A 24,784-nucleotide genomic window follows, 5' to 3' on the forward strand; every position below is an offset into this window, starting at 1 on the left:
GGTGGGATGGGGACCCCGAGGGCGGCCCCGGGGGGAGGAAACGGGGCGGGGCGGGCTCGGGGGCGCGCGGCCGGGACGGGGTGGGGAAGCCCGGGCCTCGCGCTCCGCCACGCGAGCCCGACGGGCGGGAAGCCCAAGGGGCGGGGCGGGGGGCCGGCGGCCGGCAGGTGCGGCGCCAGGATGCCGGGGGCGGGCGAGCGCCGGTAGGTAGCGCCGCTCGTGCAGGACGCGGGGAGCCGCGCGGCCGCTCCACCGCGAGGCGGCGCGGCGGGGCGGGCTGGGCCGAGGAGCGCCCGGCATGTCGCAAGGGCTCCCGGCCGCCGGCAGCGTCCTGCAAAGGAGCGTCTCGGCTCCCGGGAACCAGCCGCAGGTAGCGAACGAGAGGTCCGGGGAGGGCGGCGGGGAGGCGCAGGAGGGTGGTGCTGGGTTCCGGGGTGCGGACTGCTGGGCGGGCGTGGGGGCGCGAGGGTGGTACCGGGGGCGCCCGGACGGCGCCCCGGCTCCGGCACGCGGCGTGGAGGGGGAGAGCTGGGGGGCGCCGACACCTGGCTGGGCGGCGCGCGATCCGCATTCCCCTGCACGTGGGGTCCGCGCGGCTGTCAGTGCGCCGCCGCCTGCTGCCATCCCACCCCCGGCGCTCCGGGCCCTTCCCCGGAGGTCCCAGTGGGGGCCAGGGCGCGGAGAGGGGAAATTCAGCCCGAGGGGGCAACTCGGGACCCGTTAGCCGAGGGGGCCGAGGTGGGGCCCTACAGGGGGGCGGACTCCACCCCTCGCCGGGTGGAACCCGCGCCTGCGTTTAGTCCCTGGACTGTCCCTGCAGCCTCTACAACTGCGCGCTTGGCGGAGTGGAGACCCGCCCGCCTGCAGGAACGGCGGTGGGAGACTCCCCACCGACCTGCTGCAGCAGGACTGAGTCTTTCCGTCGCTTTGCCGCGCTTCTCACGCTTCTCGCCTGTCAAAGGATGATGCTGGAGACTCACAGATCTGAGCTGGGGGCTGGCTCTGCCGCACACGGGCTGAAGCCGTTGGCGATTTGCTTATCCTCTCTGAGCCTGTGGTTTTTTCCCCACCTGTAAAATGCACACGTACGATAACATCGGCTTCCGAATGATTTTTGTGGGGACTAATTGAGATACGATTAGTAATATATGAATTTCTCAACACTTTGCTCCCCTCTTTCTAAATGTTTCTTCTGGGTTGCCAGGTGTGACCATCGAGTAGGTGATAATCCAGTTTAGAATTTAAGTTCCCAGAGGGCAGGCTGCTTGCAGCTTCCTTGTGCCCTATGACTTTCTGATTATGAGGAACAAAGAGGCATGATTTAGTGACAGGCACAATAAAGGACTCAGTACCCAACAGCAGTTCCCTGGCTGATGGGGCCGAGTGGATGAGTGCCCACCTGTGACTCAATGGGTCGCAGGTTCGATTCCCAGTCAGGGCACGTGCCTGGGTTGCAACCCAGGTCCCCAGTTGGGGGCGTGCAAGAGGCAACCACACATTGGTGTTTCTCTCCCTCTCTTTCTCCTTCCCCTCTCCTCTCTCAAAAAATAAATAAATTATCTTAAAAAAAGATTGTGTTAAAAAATAGCAGCAACCTCAACAGAGGTAACTGAGGGCATACTGTGTGCTGGGAGCTTTAAGATAAAGTCTCATTTTATCTCATGCCAGCCTCTAGCTTTAGGCTGCAGTTCTGGGCATGTCTCTCCAGTGCCCAGGACAAGGCCTGGCACGTGGTAGGTGCTCATTTAACATGATTGAAAGGATGAATGAATCACACTTACAATAAGTGAGATAGCTGAAAATTCAGAGAATATGGTCACCAAGGCCATATTGACAGTAGGAGAAAATAAAGCGAAACAAAAACCGGGGAGCTGTGTATTTCTAAAGCTAGTGTTCTATCCTCTCCACCACATCCCCGCCGTGGTGTTCTGGTTCTGTGGACCAAGACCCCTTTGCCTCTCAAAGATTTCATTTGAACACCTTGCGTCTGCTTCCTTTTAAGCTCCAGGCCTCTTCTACATTTTATGCTGTTTGTGAATGTGTCATTGACTCTTCTCCTTTATTCCTGTAGATGCTAAAAAATTATTTACCTGCATTACTTGGGGGAGATGGTATGTGTCTCTTTTGTTTGGAACACCAGCCAGATAAAATGATAGCTAAACATTTGCTTTCAATTAACATGGACAATTAAGTAGCTTTCCTGTGTTTGTGCCCCACTGATCTCTTGGCTTTTGAACTCTTTAAAGGTAGGATTCCCTGCCCCACCCCCCACCAGCACCCCTCCCCTGGTATCTTCTCACGGGTTCTGCAGAGCAAATGCTGCTCCCTTCTCCATGTTCTCTAACGGAATCGAGTGTTTTTGCCGTGGTAGATGCCTTTTTATGCCTGCCTGTTCCACCATAGCTCTCGGAAGGGGTCGACTAGTTCTGGTTAAATCTTGTGTATCACTAAGGGCTTTCAAGACGCATCATGAACTTGCTTTCTGATTTGTTCAGATGTGTGAGACACAATGACAGTCGAGCATGGTTCTCATGAGCATGTTGTCAGTGGTGGTTAAGGTCACCTGGTGCACCGCTGATGGAGCCATGCGGTTGCAGTGAGTTATAAGAGTAAGTGCACTTTGTGCAGAGTGTCAAAAGCCCCCGTTTGTGTGTGGCGGTAGAGAGCCTGGCACACAGCAAGGTCCAGGTAGCGGACGTCTTCTGCCTTTTCCATTCTCGACGAGTGGCGCCAACACCACACACAGCTCTTCCCGGCACACACCCTGTGGGCAGAGGTTGGTGAACACTGGTGGGGTCCGACAGACCTGAGTTCCACTTCCCATTCACCCACTTACTGGCGGTGGTACCTGGAGCAAGTTCCTTAACCTCTTGGAGTTTCTTATTCCTCATCTATTAAGTGGTGGTCACGCCACACATTTCTCAGGGTGGTCCTGGGGATCGGCCGCAGATAGCACAGGCTGGCGTGCTCCTGAACGAGGGGCTACACTGACCCCACCGATGCAGCGACAAGCGCTGCTGTGACTGCAAGGAAGGCAGTGAGCAATGCTGAGTGAGGAGAGAGGGCAGACAAGCACCAGGAAGGGAAGGCAGGGGGCCCCCACATCACTCCTGACCACGTGTTTCCCCCCAGAGCCCTGAAGATGATGACAGGAAGGTCAGAAGGAGAGAAAAAAACCGAGTTGCTGCTCAGAGAAGTCGGAAGAAGCAGACGCAGAAAGCTGACAAACTCCATGAGGTGAGACTGTGGTCGGGGCAGAGACATCTTGGGGCCCCAGGCAGGACCTATCTGCTGTCCTTGCACTGTGCTGGTGGCTGCGAGGTCACTTCCTCATCATCACCAATTAGGCCACATGCATGCTAATTCTGCTGTGTTCTGGTTCCTCACTCACTGGCCTCTTCATTTCTCCCTCATCCACTGTTTGCATCTCACACTCAAGTTTCTTTCTTTGTAAAGCAATAAAACCCAAACTTCCTTTTCATCCTGATTCTCTTTCGAGCTAGTGCCCATTTCTTTTCTTTCCTCCCTTTTCTGCTTCTTAAAGAGAGTGGTGCTGTCTCCATAGCCTCAGTTCCCATTTTTCCCCAATCCTCTGATTTTGTTTCTGCCACCTCCCATCCAGTGCACACACACGCATGTGCACGTGTGTGTGTGTGCGCGCACACACACACACACACACACTTCCTGCAGAAGCTCTTCTTGCTGAGACCACTAGTGCCTGGTCCAAGGACCTCTTTCTAGGCTCACCATCCTTGACCTTGCTGGAACTTTTGACACCATTGACCCTCCCCTTCTTCTTTTTTATTTGTTTAATCCTCATCTAGGGATATGTTTATTGATTTTAGAAACGTTGGTGTGAGAGAGAAACATTGATTGGGTGCAGGGATCAAACCCACAACCTATGTATGTGCTCTGACGAGGGAACTAACCTGCAACTTTTTGATACACAGGACGATGGTCCAGCCGACTAAGCCACCTGGCCAGCCTGACCCTCCCCCTTTTGAAACCTTCTTTCAAGGTCATTAATTTCTAAGACAAACAACAACAACATATTTCACACTACTCCTGACCCTCTTAACCACCTTTTCTCTTGATTTCTTTGTTAGATTTCTACCTCTGTGGTCTTAAATGTTGTTAACCACATTCTGTCCTTTTTCTTCTCACCCTGGGGAGTGTAATCTATACTTCTGGCTGCCAATATCAGTCACTCCAGGAAAGACCTCTGCTCCAGCCCTAATCCCATCCTCCCATCTCCAGTGTTTCCCAGTGGGTCTGTTGCAGGCTCCTCTCATACAGCACGGCCATAATAGATGCTCCGTTTACCCTGAGACGTCTCTTCTCATTGTCTTCAATTTGTACTTCATGGAGCTAACAGTCTTCCTCATCACTGAAATCGAGAACCTGGGTTTATCCTAAACTCTTCCTTTATCCTCGGTCCCTACGCGTGATTCCCACATCGTGTCGTCCAGGACACGGGCACCATTTCCCATCAGCAGCTGCCCTCTGAGGCATCCAAGGGTCTGTCTGGGAAATGGGCAACAGTCCCGAGCTCTCGTCTTTGCACGGCATCGATGTGAATCATTATGGATTTCAGTGGAACTCTCTCCTGCGTACTTTCTTGCCGTAGTTGTCTCAGCAAGGCCAATCAGGGGCATTGACAGCAGAGAAGAGACTGAGGTGTTTCGAGGGAGAATGACAGTCTCTGAAACCTTTGACAACGAAGAGAGCAGAGACTCAGCATGCACAGGTCCAGGGAGAGCTGACCCACTGATACAAGTTCCCAGCACAGCATACATTCTCCATCCGATTCTTTCCCGGAAGTAGGAAGGCTGGGCCCGAGGCTCTTCCAACTAGGGTGAGAGAAGGCCCTTCCCAGATGGTATTCATTCTGTAAAGTTCCCGCAGATGCACTGCAGTGCCTCGGCCTCTTTTCTCCCTACCCCCTTGCTCCTGAAGGCCTCTGGTTCCAGCAACTCGTTACCAAAGAACGCCCAGAGAGGGCCTGCGGCCCTCAGTGCACAGCCCTGGGTTCAGGACGTGCGCCTGTTGGGCAACGAGGGCTTCCCCCGCCCCCAGCCGAACCCCACCAAGAACCTTCTAGTCCAAAAAAAAAAAAAAAAACCCAGAAGAGGACACTCAGTTTTAAGTCTCACATGATTATGTGTATAGAGGCGACTAAATGACTTGAGCAGGATCTTTCTCAGAGCAAGGTCAAGTACATTCATTCCTCAAATATTTGTTAAGCACTACTGTGAGCGGGGCATGGCCACTGGGTCACAAAGAGAGGACTGGCACCTTACTCCTGTCTTTGGGAGGCATAGGAGTTCCCGAGGAAAGAATATTGGTTTCCCGTGGCTGCTGTAACGAATTACAAAAAAAATGGGTGGCTTGAAACGACACAGGTTCATTATCTTTGGAGGTAAGGTGTCTTAAATGGCTCTCCCTGGGCTGAAATCGAGGCATCGATAGGGCTGTATTTCTTTTGGAAGCTCTGGAGAAGAACCAGTGTCCTGTTTTTTCTACTTTCTAGAAGCCTCTGTGCCCCTTTGCTTGTGGGCCCCTTCCATCTTCAAAGCTAGCTGGCCCATTGAGTCTTTCTTATGCTTCATTACTCTGACACTTTTTGCATAGCCACATCCCCTTTTCTGATTCCTGACTCCTCCCTTCGCTTCCAAGGACCCTTGTGGTGACCTCGGGTGACCCGCACAATCCAGAATAGTCCCCTCACTTTAAGGCTCTTAATGAAATCTGCAAAGTCCCTTTGCCACTTCAGCTAACATGTCCACGGGCTCCACAGATGGGATCCTTTGAGGGGCAGGACATTGTTCTGCCCATCACGGGAGGCAGCAGAATGGTTTCACTACAGAGTTAAGACAGGTCTTTGTCAATGTCTGCCGTGGCTGGATTCGGTAACCGAGTGAACCACCTGGGGTGGCGCTACACGTAGTCCTGCCTGCCCTCTTAGCACGGCAAGTGGAGGACCCTTCCGTGGGGTTCCTACCCTGTTCTGCTGTCCGTGGACTTGACTAGTCCTGCCAGGTGGCCTTTCCAGAAATGAGGCTGATGGGTCTGAAACCCAGTCCCTCCACGGAAGAGCCCTCCCTTCTCCTCTGCCTCTGTGAGCTAGAAGGATGGATGCGCACCACGCGCCCCAGCGGATCGCTTCAGCAAGGACAGCTTTATTGACAAACATGGTGCCAGGGGGGGCCACACCTTCGCCGTTACTAGCCACACACAGGTCACTGGTGACAAGAAGGTGTGAGGGAGCTGGTGTCTGGCTCAGGAAAACGGAAGTGTCCGATCCTTCCGTAGAAGAAGAGCATCGTGCCTGGCCCAAGGGTAGTACCAGGTGAAGAATCCCTCCGTGTTAATTCCCCACCTCCTTCCAGGGAGCACATCCTAGTTATGGGGATCTTTTTTACTAGTTTGGGGATCTAGTGAAAAAAAAGTCAACATAGTAAAAAATGATTATTTTTAAACTTCGAAAAGATCTCTGTGTTGGGGGGTGGGATGTATGATTAAAAAGTGGGGAGGAGTACTCTCACCGTGCTCCAGTGAGCCGAGGGCAGGGGACTTAGGGCGCTGCTCTCAGTCTTCACAGAAAGCCCCCTGGGCTCCCCGGCCACGTGTAGGGTGGGAAGAGAGAGAGGGGACCCAGAGTGGGGAGACCCCTCCTCCAACCTCCTCCTGGTGTGAAGGAGGCCAGCTCACAGGGAGGTGGCGAGGGGCAGAAAACAGCCACAGACAGCCACAGCAGCTTGCTAGTCCCTGAGGAGGTTTGAGTCGCTGTCCCACAAATTCCTTGATCCCAGACTCTGGGGTACATGGCTGAACATCTCAAACTCACTCCGATCTTTATTTGCCTTTCTTTACAATTTTTTTATTTCTTGATTTTAGAGAGAGAGAAACATCGATTGGGTGTTCCAGTTATTTATGCATTCATCGGTTGGCTCTTCCATGTGCTCTGACCAGGGATCGAACCCAACACCTTGGCATATTGGGATGGCGCTCTCACCAACTGAGCTACTACTGGCCAGGGCTATTTGCCTTTCTTGAATGCCATGAAAGGGAATACTTAGAGCAAGACTTGTTTAGAATTCCCAGCTTTCTCCCCTGCCCACCTCACTCACTCATCTCCAACACCCTGGAAAACCCCTTCAGTCCCAGCTTCTCTAAGTCCCTCCGCCACCTCCCTCCCCTCCATATCCAAAGCCAGAGAACGGTCCTTGGGAACAGGACCTCCTTGAAGGGCAGGGCAGTGGGAGAGAGCCTGGACAGGCCAAGCCAGAGCGAGGCTGGGGCTGCTCCTCAGTGTGAGTTTTCTCCTCAGGCCAGGGGTTGCCGGAAGCCCGATTGCAGTGCTGAGAAGCAGTGCCTCCGCTGACCTCAGTATTCTCTGTGGCTTTTCAAGTCAGCCCTTCCGAGTGCTTACACCTCTCAGGGGGATTTCGACCCCGATTCATCTCTGAATAGCAGGCACCCGCCCGAGTCCACATTCACAGACGGGCACCCAAGCGAACCACCCAGCTCCCTAAGACAAGCCCTAAGGCGCTGCTCTTAGAAGTGGGTCAGACTGGTTGTTGCCAGGCACCCAAAGGTGTAAGACTGAGAGAGCGTTTTGAGTCAGAGAAGGAAGGCAGCAGTGCCATCCTCAGGAGCCCCAAAAGTCACACACGACCAATTTCTTGAGTAGCACGGTTGTGGTATGTGCTGCTGAAGGTCTTTCAGATATTGCATATTCTAAGAGAATAGCTTCATGTTCAGTCCTCGCTTGGTTTAGAAACTGACGATGACATGAATTTTGACAGTCCTTGCTGGTGACACATTTTTTTCTGCTGGGAAAGGCATCAGCTTCAGCCTCGGGAATCGGCTTGTTATAAAACCCCGAGCTCTGACAGCCCGTCTCTGCTGGTAACCACCCCGGGGGGAAATTCGGGTCCAGGTACTGCCGAGCGAAAGCCGAATTGCTGCCTTTGCAGGAGTTTGGCAGTTGACCTTGAAATGAGGGATCAGGCTCCAGTCCTCGTGACTCTGGTAAAGTCATGGCGCCTCTCAGAGTTTCCGTTTTCTCGCCTGTGAAACGGGGTCCGTGTGTGACTGTGTCCTCCTGTGGCCTTCTCCCTCCCCTGGTCCCCTGCCTAGTTAGCATCTCTGGGCCCTGGCTCCTGCACTATCTTTTTTGCCACGTCTCATCCTTCCCTCTGCCTCGGAGGCACCCCAAATCCTGAATATTCCCAGACAGCCTCCCATTCAACGGTCAGCCTCTTAAATGCGCAGACCAGGGCTTCTCAGCCTTGGGGCTGGGTAGTTCTTTGTTGTTGGGGGGCTGGCCTCTGCCATCCTGATGCAGTAGCACCCCATTCCCCACACAGTCTCCAGACACTCCCCATGTCCCTGGGCATGCCCAGATCGCCCCAGTGCAGTCACTGCCCCAGACAGCTTCATTTCTGAGACGGAACTGGGGTTCGCAGTGGGGCACCACCTCTAATCCGCAGCCGCTGCTTTGTGACAGTGTTGGGGCAGGTACTGGGGGAAGGCAGTGCAGTGACCTCAGCCCTCCTGGGGCGAGGGATTTGAAACCCAGCAATTGCTGAGCTGAACTGAGCATCGCTTTGAGAACGACAAAGAGTTTAGTGTCCTTTTTCTTTTTCACGCATGCGGAGTCCTCCAGGTGATTTCTTCTCAGTGTGAGGGGGGCCTTACTCTTTCCTCTTTGTCCCCACTCCGAGCTCTCTCGTCTCCTCTCCTTCCCCTCCCAGCTCCTCCTCTTATTTCTGTAGAACTGGTCTCATGGGAAGATTTGTACTTCTTCTCTCTTTTGTATTCTCTCGGCTCGATAAAAGTCCCTGGGCATATTTGTGAGTAAAACTTAAATCCCAGAGGAGAAAGTCCCCGAGGAGAAGGCCTGCGAGGGGCCTGCTGGGCGGCCTGGGCTGGGGTTTGGGCAGAGCAGCTGCAGCTGAAGCAACCTGACTCCGCGTGGCTTCCAGAGAAGATGCTCAGAAGCTCACGGTGCCTCACCCCAAAATTCAGTCGATACAGAAAGTCAGTTTGGAATATTTTGCCACAGGAAGAGGATTTCCTATTCTTTGGAATCTAGTTTAAACGTTAGTGCATCGGAGCCATTTAAATCGATCCTCCTTTTCTTTGGAAGTGACGAACACTTCCAGTTGTGGGGTGAAGTATGTGTGTGTGTGTGTGTGTGTCTGTGTGTGTGTGTATGTGTGAGAGAGAGAGAGAGAGAGAGAGAGCCTAGCATCCACCTGCTGCAGGCAGGCTTCCCACAGGCTGCGCCGGGGCTTCTATCCCCTGTCTCCCATCCAGACCTCCCCTTGCCTGTGGAGGGCTTGGTTGCTGGGTCTGTAGTCTGAATTCTGACCCTAGAACTAGAGCTTATCAGAGGCCAGAGGAGAGCATGAGCAGTTGGGAGTGCTAGGCATGGAGGGGTGCAGAAGGCAGAACAGGTGATGCCAGTCTGACCCAGCACAGCCTGTGGGAGAAGGGGGGAGGCCCGTTGCCTTGGAGAATCTTCCAGACCACCCTGAGAGCCTGCCCAGGAGAGGCAGAGGCCCAATGGCTCAGATGACCTTTGCATGCAGCCCCTTGGGGCCCCTTGTCCTTAGAGGGAAGAAGATGCCTAGAGGAGAAGGAGACAGAGGGCTGAGGGTCACCGAGAACTTAAATGTCAGTACTGGGGGCCTGTCAGGCAGGGGTACAAGAGAGGGTAGCAGAGGCCCAGGTGCTATGTATTTCTGATCTTTGGAGAGAAACCTTGTTTTATTGTGACTGAATATGACACAAGACCGAATAAGATAATAAAAAATGTGCTTCCATTAGGTACTGTGATCATGGCAGCCTTCCTGGAGGTGGAGGGCTTGAGCTGGACCCACAGAAAAAGAGGAAGGCAGTCCGGGGGCAGAGTCAGGAATGTGCCTTTGCCTTCAGACCCTGTTAAGAAGATCTGACATTTTTAGTGCTATTCCTTAAAAATTACCGGTCAGAGAAAAGCTGTGACGGATAACAAGTTTGGGACCCCTACTCAGGTAGCATGGTCTGCATGGTGCAATAAAGCCTGAGGTATGAATTGACCTAGAAAAGACTTCAAACCACGTGTCAGGGAGATTTAAATGAGGTTTAAGGAAGATTTAGATAAGCCCTAGGGGGTCTCTGTTGACCGCTGCAGGGCCACTGCCAATTGGCTGAGTATTTAGAGCTCATTCATGACCTGGATGGGGGAAAAAGAGGAAGACCTCCTTGACCTGCTTATCAAGCTGGCGGACAGCCTGTGGTGTTGAAAACCTGTGAGCCAACACAATCAAGATTCTAAAGATTTGCGAGGCTGGGAGGTGCTCAGGGGGTAGGGTGAAATTCGGCAGAGACAAGTGTGAAGCCTGTTCTTAGGCTGCAAAGCATCAGTCGTTCTTCATGGACAGACAGAGAAGCAGCAGGTGCAGACAGAGCTCAAACTTCTCTGCATGCTCAGAGTCCCCAGGGCAAGGTGGCAAGAGGCTCCTGTCCAGCCCAGAACAGGTTCCTCCACAGTCGGCCCTCTGCACGGTCAGGTGTGCCATCCCTGGAGGCATGTCCTGCGTTTTGGGAATGGTGTTCTCCCAGAGCTCCTGACAAATTGGAGCATGTGTTGGGTGAGGTCTAGGAGGGCAAAGGGCCCAGGAGTCCTCAAACCAAGGAACCCAGAGGACCTGAGACAGTTGAGCCCAGGCAATACCTAAAGGGAAGTGGTATGGGCTGTCTCCTAACATTTCAAGAACTGTGATGTTGAAAAAGTATTGAATTTACTCTATGTGGTTCCCTAAGGTGGAAGCAAGCCCCAAAGGTGGGTTTGAAGGAGAGAGAGTTTCTGGATCAGTGCAAAGAGGAGCTCTGTCCCACAGCCACTCAGAAATGGCAGGGACTGTCTTTGAAGGGGACAGGGCTCAGCGTGGGTTGGATGTCTGAGCTAGAATTCCCCGGTGTCTGCATTGTGTGAGGTGGGCTAAGGAGTCTCGCTGATCCTTTCTGGTCCTAAGCCCCCATAAGCTCTGACGTAGAGGAAATTTACCTCGTGAGTATTGGTGCAAAGCCAAAGCAAGGGGTGTTTTCATTCATTTACTCAGTACTCAACAAACATTTCTGATGTTTGAGGCACTGTTCCGGGTGCTGGGGCTGTCTACAGCAGTGGCCCCAGTGGTGACCTTTAGAACGCCGGTTAGCAGCTGGGGGAAGGGAAGGCTGCAAAGGGGCGATAGGGAACTTTTCGGGGTGATGGAAACATTCTATCTCAATCAACATAGTTATTTCCATTTGTTCAAACTCACCGAATTATACGCCAAAAAGTAGTGTGTTTTATTTCATGTAAAGGCTATCTCATAAAGTTTTTTAAGAAAAGATTTTATTTATTTATTTATTTCTAGAGAGAGGTGAAGGGAGGCAGAAAGATCGATGTACGACAGAAACATCTCCCCCCGACCCCAACCAAGCACCTGGCCCACGGCCCAGCATCTGCTCTAACCAGGAATCGAACCAGCGGCCCTTTGGTTTGCAGGACAAACACTCAGCCCACTGAGCCACACCAGTCAGGGTTCCTATGAAGTTTTTTCAATAACTACAGCTGTGCCTGCACGAACCTTTGGTCCTGGCAGGAGGAGAGAGACATGAAGCAAATGAACAGCTGGTTATGAGTGGTGGCGGTGGGGGGGGTGTAGTTAATGAGAAAGCTTTCGTGGGAAGGAGGTGAGCATCACAGGGCAGGCAGATCTGCCAGGATGACAGGAGAAGAGAATGCGTCTCAGATGTTGCCCATTCTCTGTCTTGCCCAGGAGTATGAGTGCCTGGAACAGGAAAACACAGTGCTGCGGAGAGAGATCGGGAAGCTGACGGAGGAGCTGAAGCACCTGAGCGAGGCGCTGAAGGAGCACGAGAAGATGTGCCCGCTGCTGCTGTGCCCCATGAACTTGGTCCCGGTGCTGCGGCCGGACCCAGTGACCAGCTGCCTGCCCCGGTGAAGCCCAGCGAGGAGCCTTGGTCTTTCTCACACCTGGGAGGAGGGTTCCCTCCACATCTGTGTATAAGGGGACCTGCGGCCAGGCCTCGTCCACCGTTTCCTCTTCCTGAAGAGGTCATCTTCTGTTTCCTCGGGTGGTTTTGTGGCTCATGGGTCTTGCTTCCTGGTCCTGGTCATCTCCCCCACAGCCAGGCTCCTCCTTGGAGCTCTGGGACACATCCCACGGGCCCCTGACTCTGAGAACCTTGAGCAGATCCAGATCAGGAGACCACCCTCCCGAGTACTTCACTTCCACTTCGGCAGCTAGTAGGTTCCGCTGTGATGCAGAACCACTTTCTCTAGAATTTGGGTAATAAAGATGGTTATTATCTCTCCTTTTGCCAGGTTCCTGGAATTTAGAGACGCAGCACGTTTTCTCTTCCTGTTGAGGTATCTGCTGTCTCCTCAGGTTGTTTTACAGCTCCTGGGTCTTACTTCCCCCTCCCTGTCATCTCCCCTGCAGTTACATCCAAACTAGATGGGAAGGCAGCTTTGGGGGCTGCAGAGCAAAGGCCGAAGGGACCTTCTGCCAGCCCAGCTTGCAGACCCCTCTGGCTAATCTGCCCTCACCCCTGCCGTCACCGCTGTCCAGCTGGCTGCTCACCCCCTGCACTGCTGACCCCGGGTGTCTGTGCCTGCCAGCCCCACTGGCTGGAGCCCCAGGGCTCCACATAATGACTCAAGGACCAAACTTCTTCCATTAGTGAGCCCAAGGCATTGGAGTGCCCCTGGGCTGGGAGACTCAGGAGGAGGGGTCCATGCAGGGGGTGGGGAGGGGCTACATCTTGGGGGTGAAAGCGAGTCATTTTCTGCCCGAAGACCCTGGGCCAGACCTCAATCCCTGCTACAAGAGAGGTCGGGGAATGAAACTTAGCTTCGTGCTTGGGGTGGAGGAACTGGGTTGTGTGACTTTGTTAGTCTCTGCCGTGGAAGATCCAGCCTTCGCTCCTGCCACCTCACTGACACTGCCCACTCGGATGTCCCCAGCAAGCTCTGGTCGCCAGGTCTAACGGGACTATCTCAGGCTTTCTCTTCCTTTACTCTCCAACAGCCTAGGATACTGGCTTCTGCGTTCCTTCCTCTCTTTCTCCTTCTACCAGCTTCACTGTATAAAGAGCTCAGCCACCATCTCTCCCTCTACTGCCAACCCCCCATCTGCACCCAGAACCCGCTCTCTCTCGTGGGCAGACCTGTATGTAGCTTCCCATCACATGTCTGAGAGGACATCCCACAGGTGTGTTCCCCTCCACACATTCAAAACTACTTATGACCCCACCATCTTTCCTTCAGACATGCTTCTCGATCCGTTTTCACCTGTTTTATGAAGAGCTCCATCGTCCGCCTGGTCAGAAACTTTCATCTCATGTATGATTCCTCCAAGGCCTTCCTGTATCTCCTTAATTTCCCCCAGGTTCAGCCGCTTGGCTCCAATGCGCAAACGGTGCGATCTGCGGTCAAGAACTTTATTCAAAGTAGCTGGTGAGCACAGGGGGGTTGCCTCCGTAAGCTGTGCGTTCACTGAGGTTGAGCTCTCAGTTAGGGACCGTTAGGCCTTCACTTTTGATATCGAAACAGTACATTTGGAGCCAGGGAACCAAAACTAAGGTAGCCCGGGCTCTGAGTCATGTTGCCAAGGCCATGTCCCTCCGAGATAACGAGCTGTTAACGAGAGTTTTCAGAACGGAACTTGGCTGCAAAGGACGTTCTCCTGAAGCTCCCATTAGTGTTAGGGGCTGTCTGAGCTCCCCAACTCCTCCTCGGACAAAGCAGGGATTCTGCATAAACTCCAGAGACGATTAGATTATTCCAGGAGGGAAAGGGCAGTAGAGAAGTTGGTGGGGATTGGCTTTGCTCGGCTCCGTTCACACTGCAGCTGTGCGCCAGGCCCCATGCAGGCGTCTGCACTGGCTGCTGCTGGGGGGGGCGGGGGGGGAGGGAGGGAGGCTGAGAAAGTGTTAGCAAGAAAGGAAGCCCTTCTTCACACCCATGCAGCCACACCACTTCCTGTCCGTAATCCCGCCCTTGCCTTGCACCAGCCCGGGCTTGAAGCCTGGGATTTCCATCGCTGAATCAGACCCCAGTTTGTCACCCAAATCTTGGCTGAGAACAATGACTCGAACGAGCAGGAAAGCGAGAGATCCAAAAGCCCCTCTCTTCTTCCCCATCAGTGCTAGGGTTTCTGCAGTCTTGTGGACTTACCAGGGCTGAGGGCTCTGCCCCAGGAGGAGCTAGAAGTAAAGGGGCAGCCCCGAGTGTGGCTGACGCGTCTTCCCTCCCATGACATCCTGGAAGCCCTGGCAGAGTCATCCACGCCACGGCAAGAAGGCTCATAACAGACAACCAGGGAGCAGAAAGAAAGAAGACTGGAGAGGAGGAAGGAGAGAGAGTGGAAGGGAAGGAGAGAGGAAAGAAACAGGAAAAGAGAAGGAGGAAGAGAAGAAGGTGATGGGGATCCCTGAGCTCTGAACCTAAACCCTCTCTGCTCCTGGGGAAGTTATGCTGAATCCCCAGGAGGGTTTGCTATTGAAAGCACCCACCCCCCCACCCCTCCAAATAATGCTGCATACCGCAGGGTATAAGAGTGGAGCTGGCCAAGGCCAGAATCTTCGGACACTGCTCTATGCTTGGAGTCAAGGGAACATTCCTGAATTGCTCATTTGGATATTGCCCACCTTGATGAAATTGTCCCCACCCCCATCCATTTGGGACAAGGGAGATCGATGTGGTTACATTGTCAACATGGACATCGTCATCGTTAGCATGAGCCACGCCGAAAGTCTGAATTTAGCAGATGCCAGTGTGCTCAGCATGACATGCTTGCAGAACTCTGTCCTACGTCCGGGCTGTGTTCACGGCAGACTCTGCCTCTGGAAACGACAGTTCACCTGCTTTTTTGGGGTGTTCTAGTATGACCTTTTCTGGTAAGGTATTTTTAGGAAGATCGGAAATGTCATCACAGATCAGATGAAAGGCCACGGGTCCAGAATTCCAGCCACGACTCTTGAGGGAAAGTGAGGGAGAGTCCGGTGTTTGCATTTTAAGACGCCATCCTTAAAGGCCAGAGGTACACTTGGAACTTCCCTGATTTCCCTTAATGACCGCTACCTAATCTATCCATCCACGTTTCAAGGCTCTTCTCAAACTAGTTTAAGTTCTCAGCAACTGTGTGCAGGACGTCAGCGTTTGCTCCAAATCCAGGGCGAGTCGTTTATGCCCAGCAGGTGCCGGTGTCCAGGGGCCTAGAGAGCAGGGCTATTTTCTGAGCATCCGGCCTTCACTGAGCTTCCTCCCAATCTTTCCTCTTGACCAGAGGCCAGGCAAAAAAAAAGCACCCTCCGAAATGTCAGGATCCCACAAAAAGCTGAACTCGACCAGCAGGACTTTTTGAAACTGAGAGTTGGTGGCCAGCACCCAAAGATTCAAGAAGGGAAAGAACCAGTGGATGTATCCCACGGCCGTTCTTGAACTGTGGCAGGGAATTCGCTAATTATTAATTAATTATTACTCAACTTATCAGCAATTAATGACTTATTTTAATCCTATATTTACTATTTAGGCAATAAACAATACACATATTTATAAAACTAAATAAATATGCATTTAAAAATAATTAACTAATAATTTGTTATCATTACTAATTTACTAATTAGGTATTGTTCAAATAATTAGTAGTTATGTACCCATTGTGCATGTGGCAGAGAGCAGAACTGGCAATACATCTTTTTTTTTTTTTAAAGATTTTATTTATTTATCTTTAGAGGGGAAGGAGAGAGGAAGAGAAACATCAATGTATGGTTGCCTTTCATGCATCCCCTGCTGGGAGTTGGCCTGCAGGGAACTGACCTGCAACCCAGGCATGTGCCCTGACTGGGCATCGAACCGCGATCCCCTGGTTCGCAAGCCTGTGCTCAATCCACTGAGCTACACCAGCCAGGGCTACATCTTAAAGAACCCCCTTATCCTACAACTTCTAAAATCTCACCTCCAACCCTGTCTCAGCTTGAGCAGAGAAAATGTGATTTCTTCATCTGGTTGGGTCAGGGAACACTCCTACCTCGATTCTAAACAGCCACAGGTCAGGGATGCTCTTTCATTTATCCATCTATCTCTGGCTGCTGACCGAGATGCTCGCCCTGTGTGACCAGCACTAAAAGGGTCTGTCTGGATGATCGATGGAATGACTGGTTACTCCTTTCCTAGTCTTCACCTCCGTGAAGTCACTCGCCCCCATTCCAATCCCCCCAAATCACTTACTCTTACTCTATTTGTGATTTGAATTCCTCCTTGTGGTTTCCCCATTTAAGAGCATGGACCTAATCTACTTCCTTTGTTCCTGTAATTCTTCATCTGGGTCAGTTTGCCTGTTGCAAATGAGGGGTTCCCATAAATCAGCAATGAAGTTGCTTCATAAAGGCCCTGAGACAACGGAGCTGAAAGTGACAGTGGGCGGATGACGATAAGGTGGAGCACTGGGGCAGAAGACCCGTCTCTTGGGTCATTGTCTCCAATTTTAGTTGAATGCTGGATATATAGTTACTATATTTTTATTTGTTCTACGATCATCACTGCTTGTCTTTAATATTTGATTCGGATTACTTATCACATGTTCATATGAAGTTCCTATGCAAATCAGCAGTGGCCTGGTCTGGAGGGGAAGAAAGAATGAAATTGAATAGGTGGGTCTTCTGGGGAAAAGTTCAAGGGCAAAGGACTTGTTGTCTAGAAGACACCCCCCCCCAACACCGGTATTCCAATTATAGTATTTTAGGGTCTCTGAGTCATTTTATAACTTTGTGAATTATGGGTACTTGGCTTGTAGCCGAAGACACAAAACGCAGGCCCTGTCCTGAGAAGCTGGTTTGCTCTCCGCCCTCCTGCAGCCTGGACCAACCAGGTCACTGCGTTTGCACGTTCAGCTCGGCCGATTGATAAATATGCCTGTTCTTTGAAGTCCATTTTCAAAAGGGCCGTAACCACTCAGCCCTCCCTATTCATCTCATTTTTAATCTTTATGATCTTATCTAACTTTTATTAAGTAAATTTTTTACAGATGTTCCTTTCATGTCCGAATAACAGCTATGATTTGCCATTTGGCGAATTTGTTTTAAACAGGGTTAAATGATCCCAGTGACGCTGGTGGATGTTCACCCCATGGGGACACAGAGAAAGCCAGGTAGTTTCACCGAGGGCCACCTCCAAGGAGCAGAGTCTCTGGGGCCATTCCTCCTGTTCCGCTGTCCTGGGCTGTGTTGTCCTGAGTTCCTCACACCTGCCGCTCCTCCCCCTCGCTTTTTCTCCATCTCCTAAGCATCCCTTACATCACAGGCCAAATGTCACTTTCTCCAGCAGCTCTCAGCTCTGTGCATCAGTCACAGCATACGTCCCATTCTATCATTATGACCCATTTAAGTAAATAGAGACACCAATGACTGGGTGCCAATGGGAGAGACTCTACAGCACCTTGTATCCACCTGTTCCAACTTCTGTGAGAAAACTTCCGGGGCCTAAACGGAACCTTTGTGAAAACATCTTCCTTTCTTCTTTTTCAGTAGATGCATCACCCTTTTCTCTGTAGTGTGTGTTTTCACATGCTGGGAAACCCTCGCTAATACCTGTCCCACCTTTCCTTTTGCATTTTTTTCTTATTTGTTCCCTCTTTTATCCTTTTCAGCACATTACAGAGCCCACAGAACTAATAACGCCTAACTGAACCAGTATTTGCAAACAAATGCCCTGAAGGCAGGACCATCCTCACACATTTCACCTTGGGGTTGTTCTCCAGGGGCCCGGGATGCTTCAGGGGCGCAACAAATGAGCGGACATCTCCCTGAGGCCACCCTTGGTGTGACCCTGAAGCCAGCATGCACAGTCTTCCCACCTCCAAAAGAAAACAATGATGCTCCCATCTCTGAGTCATCTGACCCCTGCAGGAAGCTAGAAAAGTAAAAGCATGAGAGGCCCTCTGGTCCCCAGATGAGACTGAGCAAATCTGTGCATTTAACCAAACCAGTTCTTCATGTTAAGAAGGAGAATGATGAGAAATATCCAGACCTTCAAACCTGGATTTCAGAAGACTTTGTGGTTCACTCTTATTTCACCCCAGGTCCCAGCAAGTGTGGTTGGTGGTCACCAAAGGTTGTTCACCTTCTAGCTTATTGGGTGAGAAAATATGGAATCCTGTGTCTTTAAGAACTGAAACCGGTTAGAAACAGGATTTGATACCCTGTAGGAGACAAGAGACTTCCCTTTTGCTGTTCAAGTTTCGTCTTCAGTTATCAGGAACTGAGCAGGGGCACCAAGACTTGGAGTTGCAGCAGCTCGGGTCTCTGAAGGTGCTGCTTTCTGGAAATGAATGTGCCCCCCTTTCCTTTTGAATGTAACTCATTGCAGTGAAAAGTGCATTTCAGAAAGTCCCTGGTTGACTCTGCATGTCCAGGGCTTCGCTGGAAGAGAGGAGCTCCTGCTCTAGCCCCAGACGCTGGCCAGGCCAGGAGTCCCCGTCACTGCTCTGTCTGTCACAGCACCCTGCAGTGGGGATGGGGGCCCTGGAGCAGTGAGCACACCACCCAGCAGGAGGGCAGGAGTCAAGGGACCTTATGTGAGAAGTCTTATTCGGAGAGGGTCACGTGGTCCATCCAACCCACTCACTCTGCAGCCAGAGCCGTCAAGGCCCAAAATGCCAGAGATGTGCCCTTGGGGAGGTCGTTGTGCTGTGTGCAGTGAGGTCAGGCCTGTCAGGAGGCCAACGATCTTGACTCCCTGCCGTTGGCTTTTCTGCCATTCCACAGTTACCCGTGCCACTGCCTTGGCCGGGCTGTGTTTGAGGGTGTGGTTTTGCAGCTGGGCCTCACTTGCCCCCTAAACCCACACAGCCTGATCCATTCTCTGGCTCGCTCTGTGTCACGAGGCTGACCCCTACGTACTCCATCCTGTGCTTCCCGAAGGCTGGTTTTCAAGTGGCATTAGCCAAAGCGAGCCACCAGAGGAGACTGGAGGGAAAGGAGGGCGAGGGCAGCCCAGTGTTTCTTGCGTGTCCCTCCCTGATTTGCAGCCCCAGATCTGGTAGTGGCTGCAATTCCTCAGTGGGTGTGGAGGCCCCTGCTCCCCGGCTCATTGCCCCTGGGTCCTAGTAGCACCCCCTCAGGCCTAGATGGTAACAGCACCCTACTATTGCCATCCCTCGGATACCTCAGCACCCTTTGTTAGTTCCTTTCATCCTGCCCTGATCCCTGTAAATTCTTTCCATCAGAGTGGAATCCTGGAAACGGACTGATCTGCTGGTCAAATTTGTCCCAGGATTCTGGGCCAGTTCACCAGGGGCTAACAAAATCCACCTTAAATAACATCACCACCACTGCCAAAACCACGAAGACAAATGCTTTATACTCACTCAGATCCCTAGGACACAGCCCCCGTCCAACAAATTAATGCCCAGAGAATACCATTCTCACCAGCAGCGTCTGCCCCATGGAAGCAAAAAATAAAGGGCTGGTTGAAGTGTGTCCATCTCTGCTCTCTGCCTGCTACTGTGCACTCAGTGAAACTGGATTCCTGAGCTCCCCGGGGGGCGGGGGGTAATTCTTCTCTCACCCTCTCTCATTCCCATCCCTGTATATAAACCTACTCTGCTCTCCATTTCACGAATCTGGGAAAGCGAAGCCATCATCCACCTGTTTCCTGAGCTAGAAATTGCAGGTTACCTGGGGCTCTTCTTCCACTGAGGCCACCTGGGCCCCAAACCCATTCCATCGTCCATCTGCTCTCACATTTCTGTCTCCATCGGCGTCACCTTGCCCGGACCAGTCGTTCTCAACCAGGGTCAGCTGGGGAGGGGTTTTTTTTCCTTTCACAATGCATATGCTGTCATTCTCCATCCCCCTATTTCCTAAGAGGACATGAATTTTTTTTTTTTTTACCAGAGTAGGATGTATTTTGCTGCAAAGCAAAATTCCCATATTCACTTCATTATCTCTTACTTGGGATATTTTGCTCCCTGGCCTGCCTGCCTCTGGTCTCTCCAGACACCCTCAGAACTATCTGCCTCGAAGGCAAGACCGAGCATTTCTTTTTCTTGCTTAAAAATCTTCAGTGGCTACAATCATAAAAGCCCACCTGCCTGGCCAAACAAGGTCTTTCACCATCTGGTTCTTGCCAGGCCTCCCCGCTTCGTATCTGGCAGTGTAGAGAGGATGGAGTAGAGAAGAGACGGCATTAGGGCCGTGGGCCGCTGGGCCCAGGTGAGGAGCCTCAGACCAGAACTTCCCTCCCCGCCCAGAATCTGGGAGGTCTGACCAAGGATTTCCATGGGACTTTATCTCCTGCACACTTCCACATGCAACCCCATCGCTTGACTAAATGCGACGAGTTTTACTTCCTTACAGTCAGCAGCATCTAAGTCAATCAACGCCCTTTGTGAATGCCTCTATCTGGTTAGTACTTCATCATCTCCCACTCCCAGTTCAAATAACATCTCCTCTGGGGAATCTGCCCCCCTGAGTTACCCAGTGAGAGCTAGTCTTCCTTCTTCCATGCTGTTGTAGAAACTTGTATGCATCTCTGCTACAGCATTGGTCTTATTTTATTCTATTGTAGATTCGTTGTATTATTTTTTAAAGTTCCACCCCTGGCTGGTGTAGCTCAGTGGATTGAGTGTGGGCCTGTGAGTCAGAGGATCGCAGTTCGATTCCCAGTTAGGGCACTTGCTGGGGTCAAAGGCCAGTTCCCAGCAGGGGACACACGAAAGGCAACCATACGTTGATATTTCTCTCCCTCTCTCCTTCCCTTTTCCTCTAAAGGTAAATAAATACAATCTTAAAATAAATAAATATGGCCCAGCAATTCCACTGCTGGGATTATATGTCCTAAGAACCCTAAAACACCAATCCAAAAGAACCTATGCACCCTAATGTTCATAGCAGCACAATTTACAATAGCCAAGAGTTGGAAGCAACCTAGATGCCCATCAGTAAGTGAATGGATCAAAAAACTATGGTACATCTACACAATGGAATTCCATGCAGCAGAAAGAAAGAAGGAGCTCCTACCCTTTGCAACAGCATGGATAGAACTGGAAAGCATTATGCTGAGTGAAATAAGCCAGGCGTTGACAGACAAATACCATATGATATCACCTTTAACAGGAAGCTAAACAACAAAACAAACAAGCAAGCAAAATATAACCAAGACACTGAAATAGAGAACAGGGGGACAGTGACCAGAGGGGAGAGAGGAGGGAATTTTAGGGCAAAAAGGGGAAGTATTTACAGGAACTAGTATAAAGGACACATGGACAACAACTAAGAGGGGTGGAAATGGGAGGGAGGTGGGGAGCACTGGGCCGGGGGGTGGGCTGGGATGGGAATAAAAGACAGAAAATTGTACTTGAACAATAATTAAATTTTTAAAAAATAATAAATAAATAAAAATAATAAAATAAAATTTCATGCAAGTTGAGAATTGTCTTGCTCCAGTCTAAAAACCACAGCTATTTTCAAATAGAATTGCATTGAATCTATAGATCAACTTGGGGAGAATTGATTCTATCACCTAAAGATGATTCTATCACCTTTAGATGATTCTATCATCTAAAGGTGATAGATGCATGCCTTTCCATGCATCTCTATGATATATCTAGTCGTTTATTTAAATGCTATTTAATTTCTCTCAGCTAGTGTGGTGTTTTACATATATCCAGTGTTTTGTAATATTTAATGTTTTATAATGTTCAGTGTAGAAGTACCTCACATCTTTTATTAAATTTAATTCTAAGTACCTTATGCTTTCCGATGTTGTTATAAGTAAGATTTATAAGATTATAATTTTCCAATTATTTGCTGGTGGCATATTGCTATTTTTTGTATCGCCCTTATATCCTTTAGCCTTGTTAAATTTATTTGTCAGTTCTAGTCAGATCGAGTTGATTTTTAATTCCTTGGGATTTTCTACGTAAACAATCACGTTGCCTGTAAATAGGAAAGGCTTTGCCTTTTTCCTTTGCAAACTGTGTGCTTTTATTTCTTTTTCTTGCTTTGCATACTGGCTAAGGGCTTCAGCACAATAGTTAATAGATGTTTTAAGAACAGTCACATTTTACTGTTTGTTCCTATCTTAGGGAAAGCATTTTTTGTATGTTGTTAGCTGTAGGTGTTTTTTTTCCAGAATTTTTGTTTATTAAATCAAAGAAGTTCACTTCTATTCTTAAGTTGCTGAGAGTTTTGACCATGAAGGAATTAAAATTTTTTTCAAATGCTTATTTTTGCATCTATCAAGGTGATTATTGGATTTTTTAACCCTTTGTTTTGTTAATGTGGTCAATTACATTGATGTTTGAATGCTGAATCAACCTTTCATTTCTGGGATAAACCCCACTTGGTCACGGTACATTATTCTTTTTGCATATTGCTGGTTTCAATTTGCTAAAATTTTGTCAAGAATTTTTGTATCTATGTTCACGAGAGACGGTGGTCTGTAATGTTTTTCTTGAACTGTTTTTGTCAGATTTTGGTATAAAGGTTTATTTTGAAATTAAAATTTTATTTCCATCAAACATATGCCCAATTGTAAAAAATCAAGTAGTGCTAGAAGGCATATGTAGAATTCGTTTCTAGCACAAAGAACAGAAAAGCCCAAAACCTTTGTGTTTTGTCCACAGAGAAGCCATCTGAGAGGAAAGGAGTCCAGCCAGTACGGCCACTCAATTGTGTCATTAGAGGCTTCAGGCTTATTCTCTTTTTCTGCTGACCCTTTAGGTCCCTTCATATTCCAGGATGGCTGCCATAGCTCCATTCATCAGCTCTATGTTCCAGGCCATCAGCAGGAGAAAGGTGAAGAGAAGAACAAATGTGTCCACCTCTCACTGTTACAGAGCCTTCTCAGAAGTCCCCCATGACCCTTTTAATTACATGCCTTTGGCAATTATTTTATAATATGGCCACAGTTAGTGGCAAGGAAGGCTGGGAGGTATAATGTTTTAGCTGAGTGCCTCACTCAAGATTTACTAGGGAAGGAGAGGATGGACAAAAATACGATGCCAAGCAAGAAAGGCCAGGACACAAAAAGAGGGCATAGTGGATGATTCAGTTGGTATGAAACTCTAGAAAAGCCAAGTCTAATTTATAGTAACAGAAAACACATTGTTGATTGCAGGTCAGGACAGAACGGGATGGGGTTCAGGGAAACTTTTGTGGATAACAGAAATGTTCTGCAACTTGGTTGTGGCGATGGCTGTGTAGGTGTATAAATTTGTCCAAATTCACCCAAATGTACACTTAAAATGGATGAATTATTTACATAGCGTCAATTTTTGTAAGTCTGGAAAATCTCGGCACTGGGACAAAGCTGCTCTGAAGTTTGTTCATTTCCATCATGTTCCCTGGTATCTGCTTGTCTTCACGTGACTGAAGTCAGGAGGCACACGATGACTTGGATCTTGCTTTTTTTCACCTAACGTTACACCTTAAAATGTCCACGTCACTACATTAGCTTTCATAATCACCACTGTAAATGGCTCTATAATGCTTTGGAAATTTAAAATATAATATATACTCAGAGTAAAAAAAATCAGAACACCCAGTGGCACACAGTAAAGACCTGAGCCTTTCCCCTCGGCTCTGATCTTCAAGGTGCCTTAGTCAGAGGAGAGGACAATCCAGTTTCAGCAGGTCCATCCAGAAAAATGCCGTGCATATAAAGACGTGGATGGGAACATCATTTCCCCTCCTTTTGGATGCAGTAAGACGACATCAGATGCTTGCTGTTTACAGCAAGCAACAACATAATACATCTTGGATGCCAGCCCAAGCTCACACACTGAGACTGACCTTATTCTTTTTAGCCACTGCAGGGTAATCCACAAACGGATGTTCTACCACTGACTGAATCAATGTAGAGAAACACGTGGGGTTTTCCCATTTTTTTTCTATTATACACACCACAAGATATAATGCTGGAGTTTTGACTCAGCTACCAAGTTGTAGGATATGCTGCATTCCAAAGAAAGTGCTAGACTGTGTGCAAAATTGAGCACAAAATTAGCTGAAAGCTGACAACGTGGCTCTTGAAACGTGTCAGCTAGACTGAGGCTATGAAAGGGTGGAGAGAGAAGAGATGGTGAAGGAATTTGTGAGGGCTTCCCACACCCCCTGAAGTCAAGGAAGAGGAATTCAGCAGGAGACTCAAAGGGCTCAGTGTGTCCCTGCAGTCTGGGGGGACACAGCCAGCTGGTGTATGACTTCTGTCTGGGAAAATGCTTCGGAGGAGAGAGATGCTGACGGCAGTACTTTCTGTCTTGAGGGAGTGAGCGCTGTGGCTGCAGCCTGTGCTCACCCTGTGGCTCAGGGTTTGTTCAGAGTGACATGAGTTTTCCTGTGCAGCAGTTGAGGTGGCTTGTCTGAAATCAGTGCGAGCCCCACTCCCCCTTGTCTTCCTCTGCCTGTCAGCCAGAGCTCAGCAGATCAGGTCTTGCTGCCTTGTCCACGGACGTGGCCTGGATCTCTCCTAATCTCAGCACAAGTCGGGAGCAGACAGGCCAGGGCCTCTGAGTTGGGCCTGGGTTTAGCGCTCAGCCTGTTTTCTTGCCTTTGACCCTTCCTCTGTGGACTGGGCTGAAAGAGGACCTGGAGGACCACTGTGCTGGGCCTTCCTTTCCTTCTTTCCTCTCTCCCACCTGCATTAAGATGGGTGCATCCCCTCCCAGGGTCCAAACCCTCACCTATGCCACTCACTGTGGCCCGAAAGAGCCTGCTT

General features: G+C 50.2%; 1 protein-coding gene across 1 annotated transcript; it reads left to right on the top strand.

Moving 5' to 3' along the window:
- The first annotated feature begins 217 nt into the window (after positions 1–217).
- Positions 218–12,375, top strand: BATF3 (basic leucine zipper ATF-like transcription factor 3). Its single transcript, XM_037027598.1, has 3 exons — positions 218–370; positions 3,133–3,237; positions 11,817–12,375. Exons 1-3 carry the CDS (start codon positions 299–301, stop codon positions 12,000–12,002), a joined length of 363 nt encoding a protein of 120 aa, XP_036883493.1. The 5' UTR covers positions 218–298; the 3' UTR covers positions 12,003–12,375.
- Positions 12,376–24,784: the final 12,409 nt, after the last annotated feature.

Source organism: Sturnira hondurensis, unplaced genomic scaffold (genome assembly GCF_014824575.4).
Source record: "Sturnira hondurensis isolate 20B ecotype Veracruz unplaced genomic scaffold, ASM1482457v3 Scaffold0019216, whole genome shotgun sequence".
Classification (NCBI taxonomy): domain Eukaryota; kingdom Metazoa; phylum Chordata; class Mammalia; order Chiroptera; family Phyllostomidae; genus Sturnira; species Sturnira hondurensis.

Coding starts and splice junctions, on each gene's coding strand:
- BATF3 (XM_037027598.1), top strand. CDS start 299: ATGTCGCAAGGGCTCCCGGCCGCCGGCAGCGTCCTGCAAAGGAGCGTC. Junction 371..3,132: donor CTCCCGGGAACCAGCCGCAG/GTAGCGAACGAG, acceptor GTTTCCCCCCAG/AGCCCTGAAGATGATGACAG. Junction 3,238..11,816: donor AAGCTGACAAACTCCATGAG/GTGAGACTGTGG, acceptor TGTCTTGCCCAG/GAGTATGAGTGCCTGGAACA.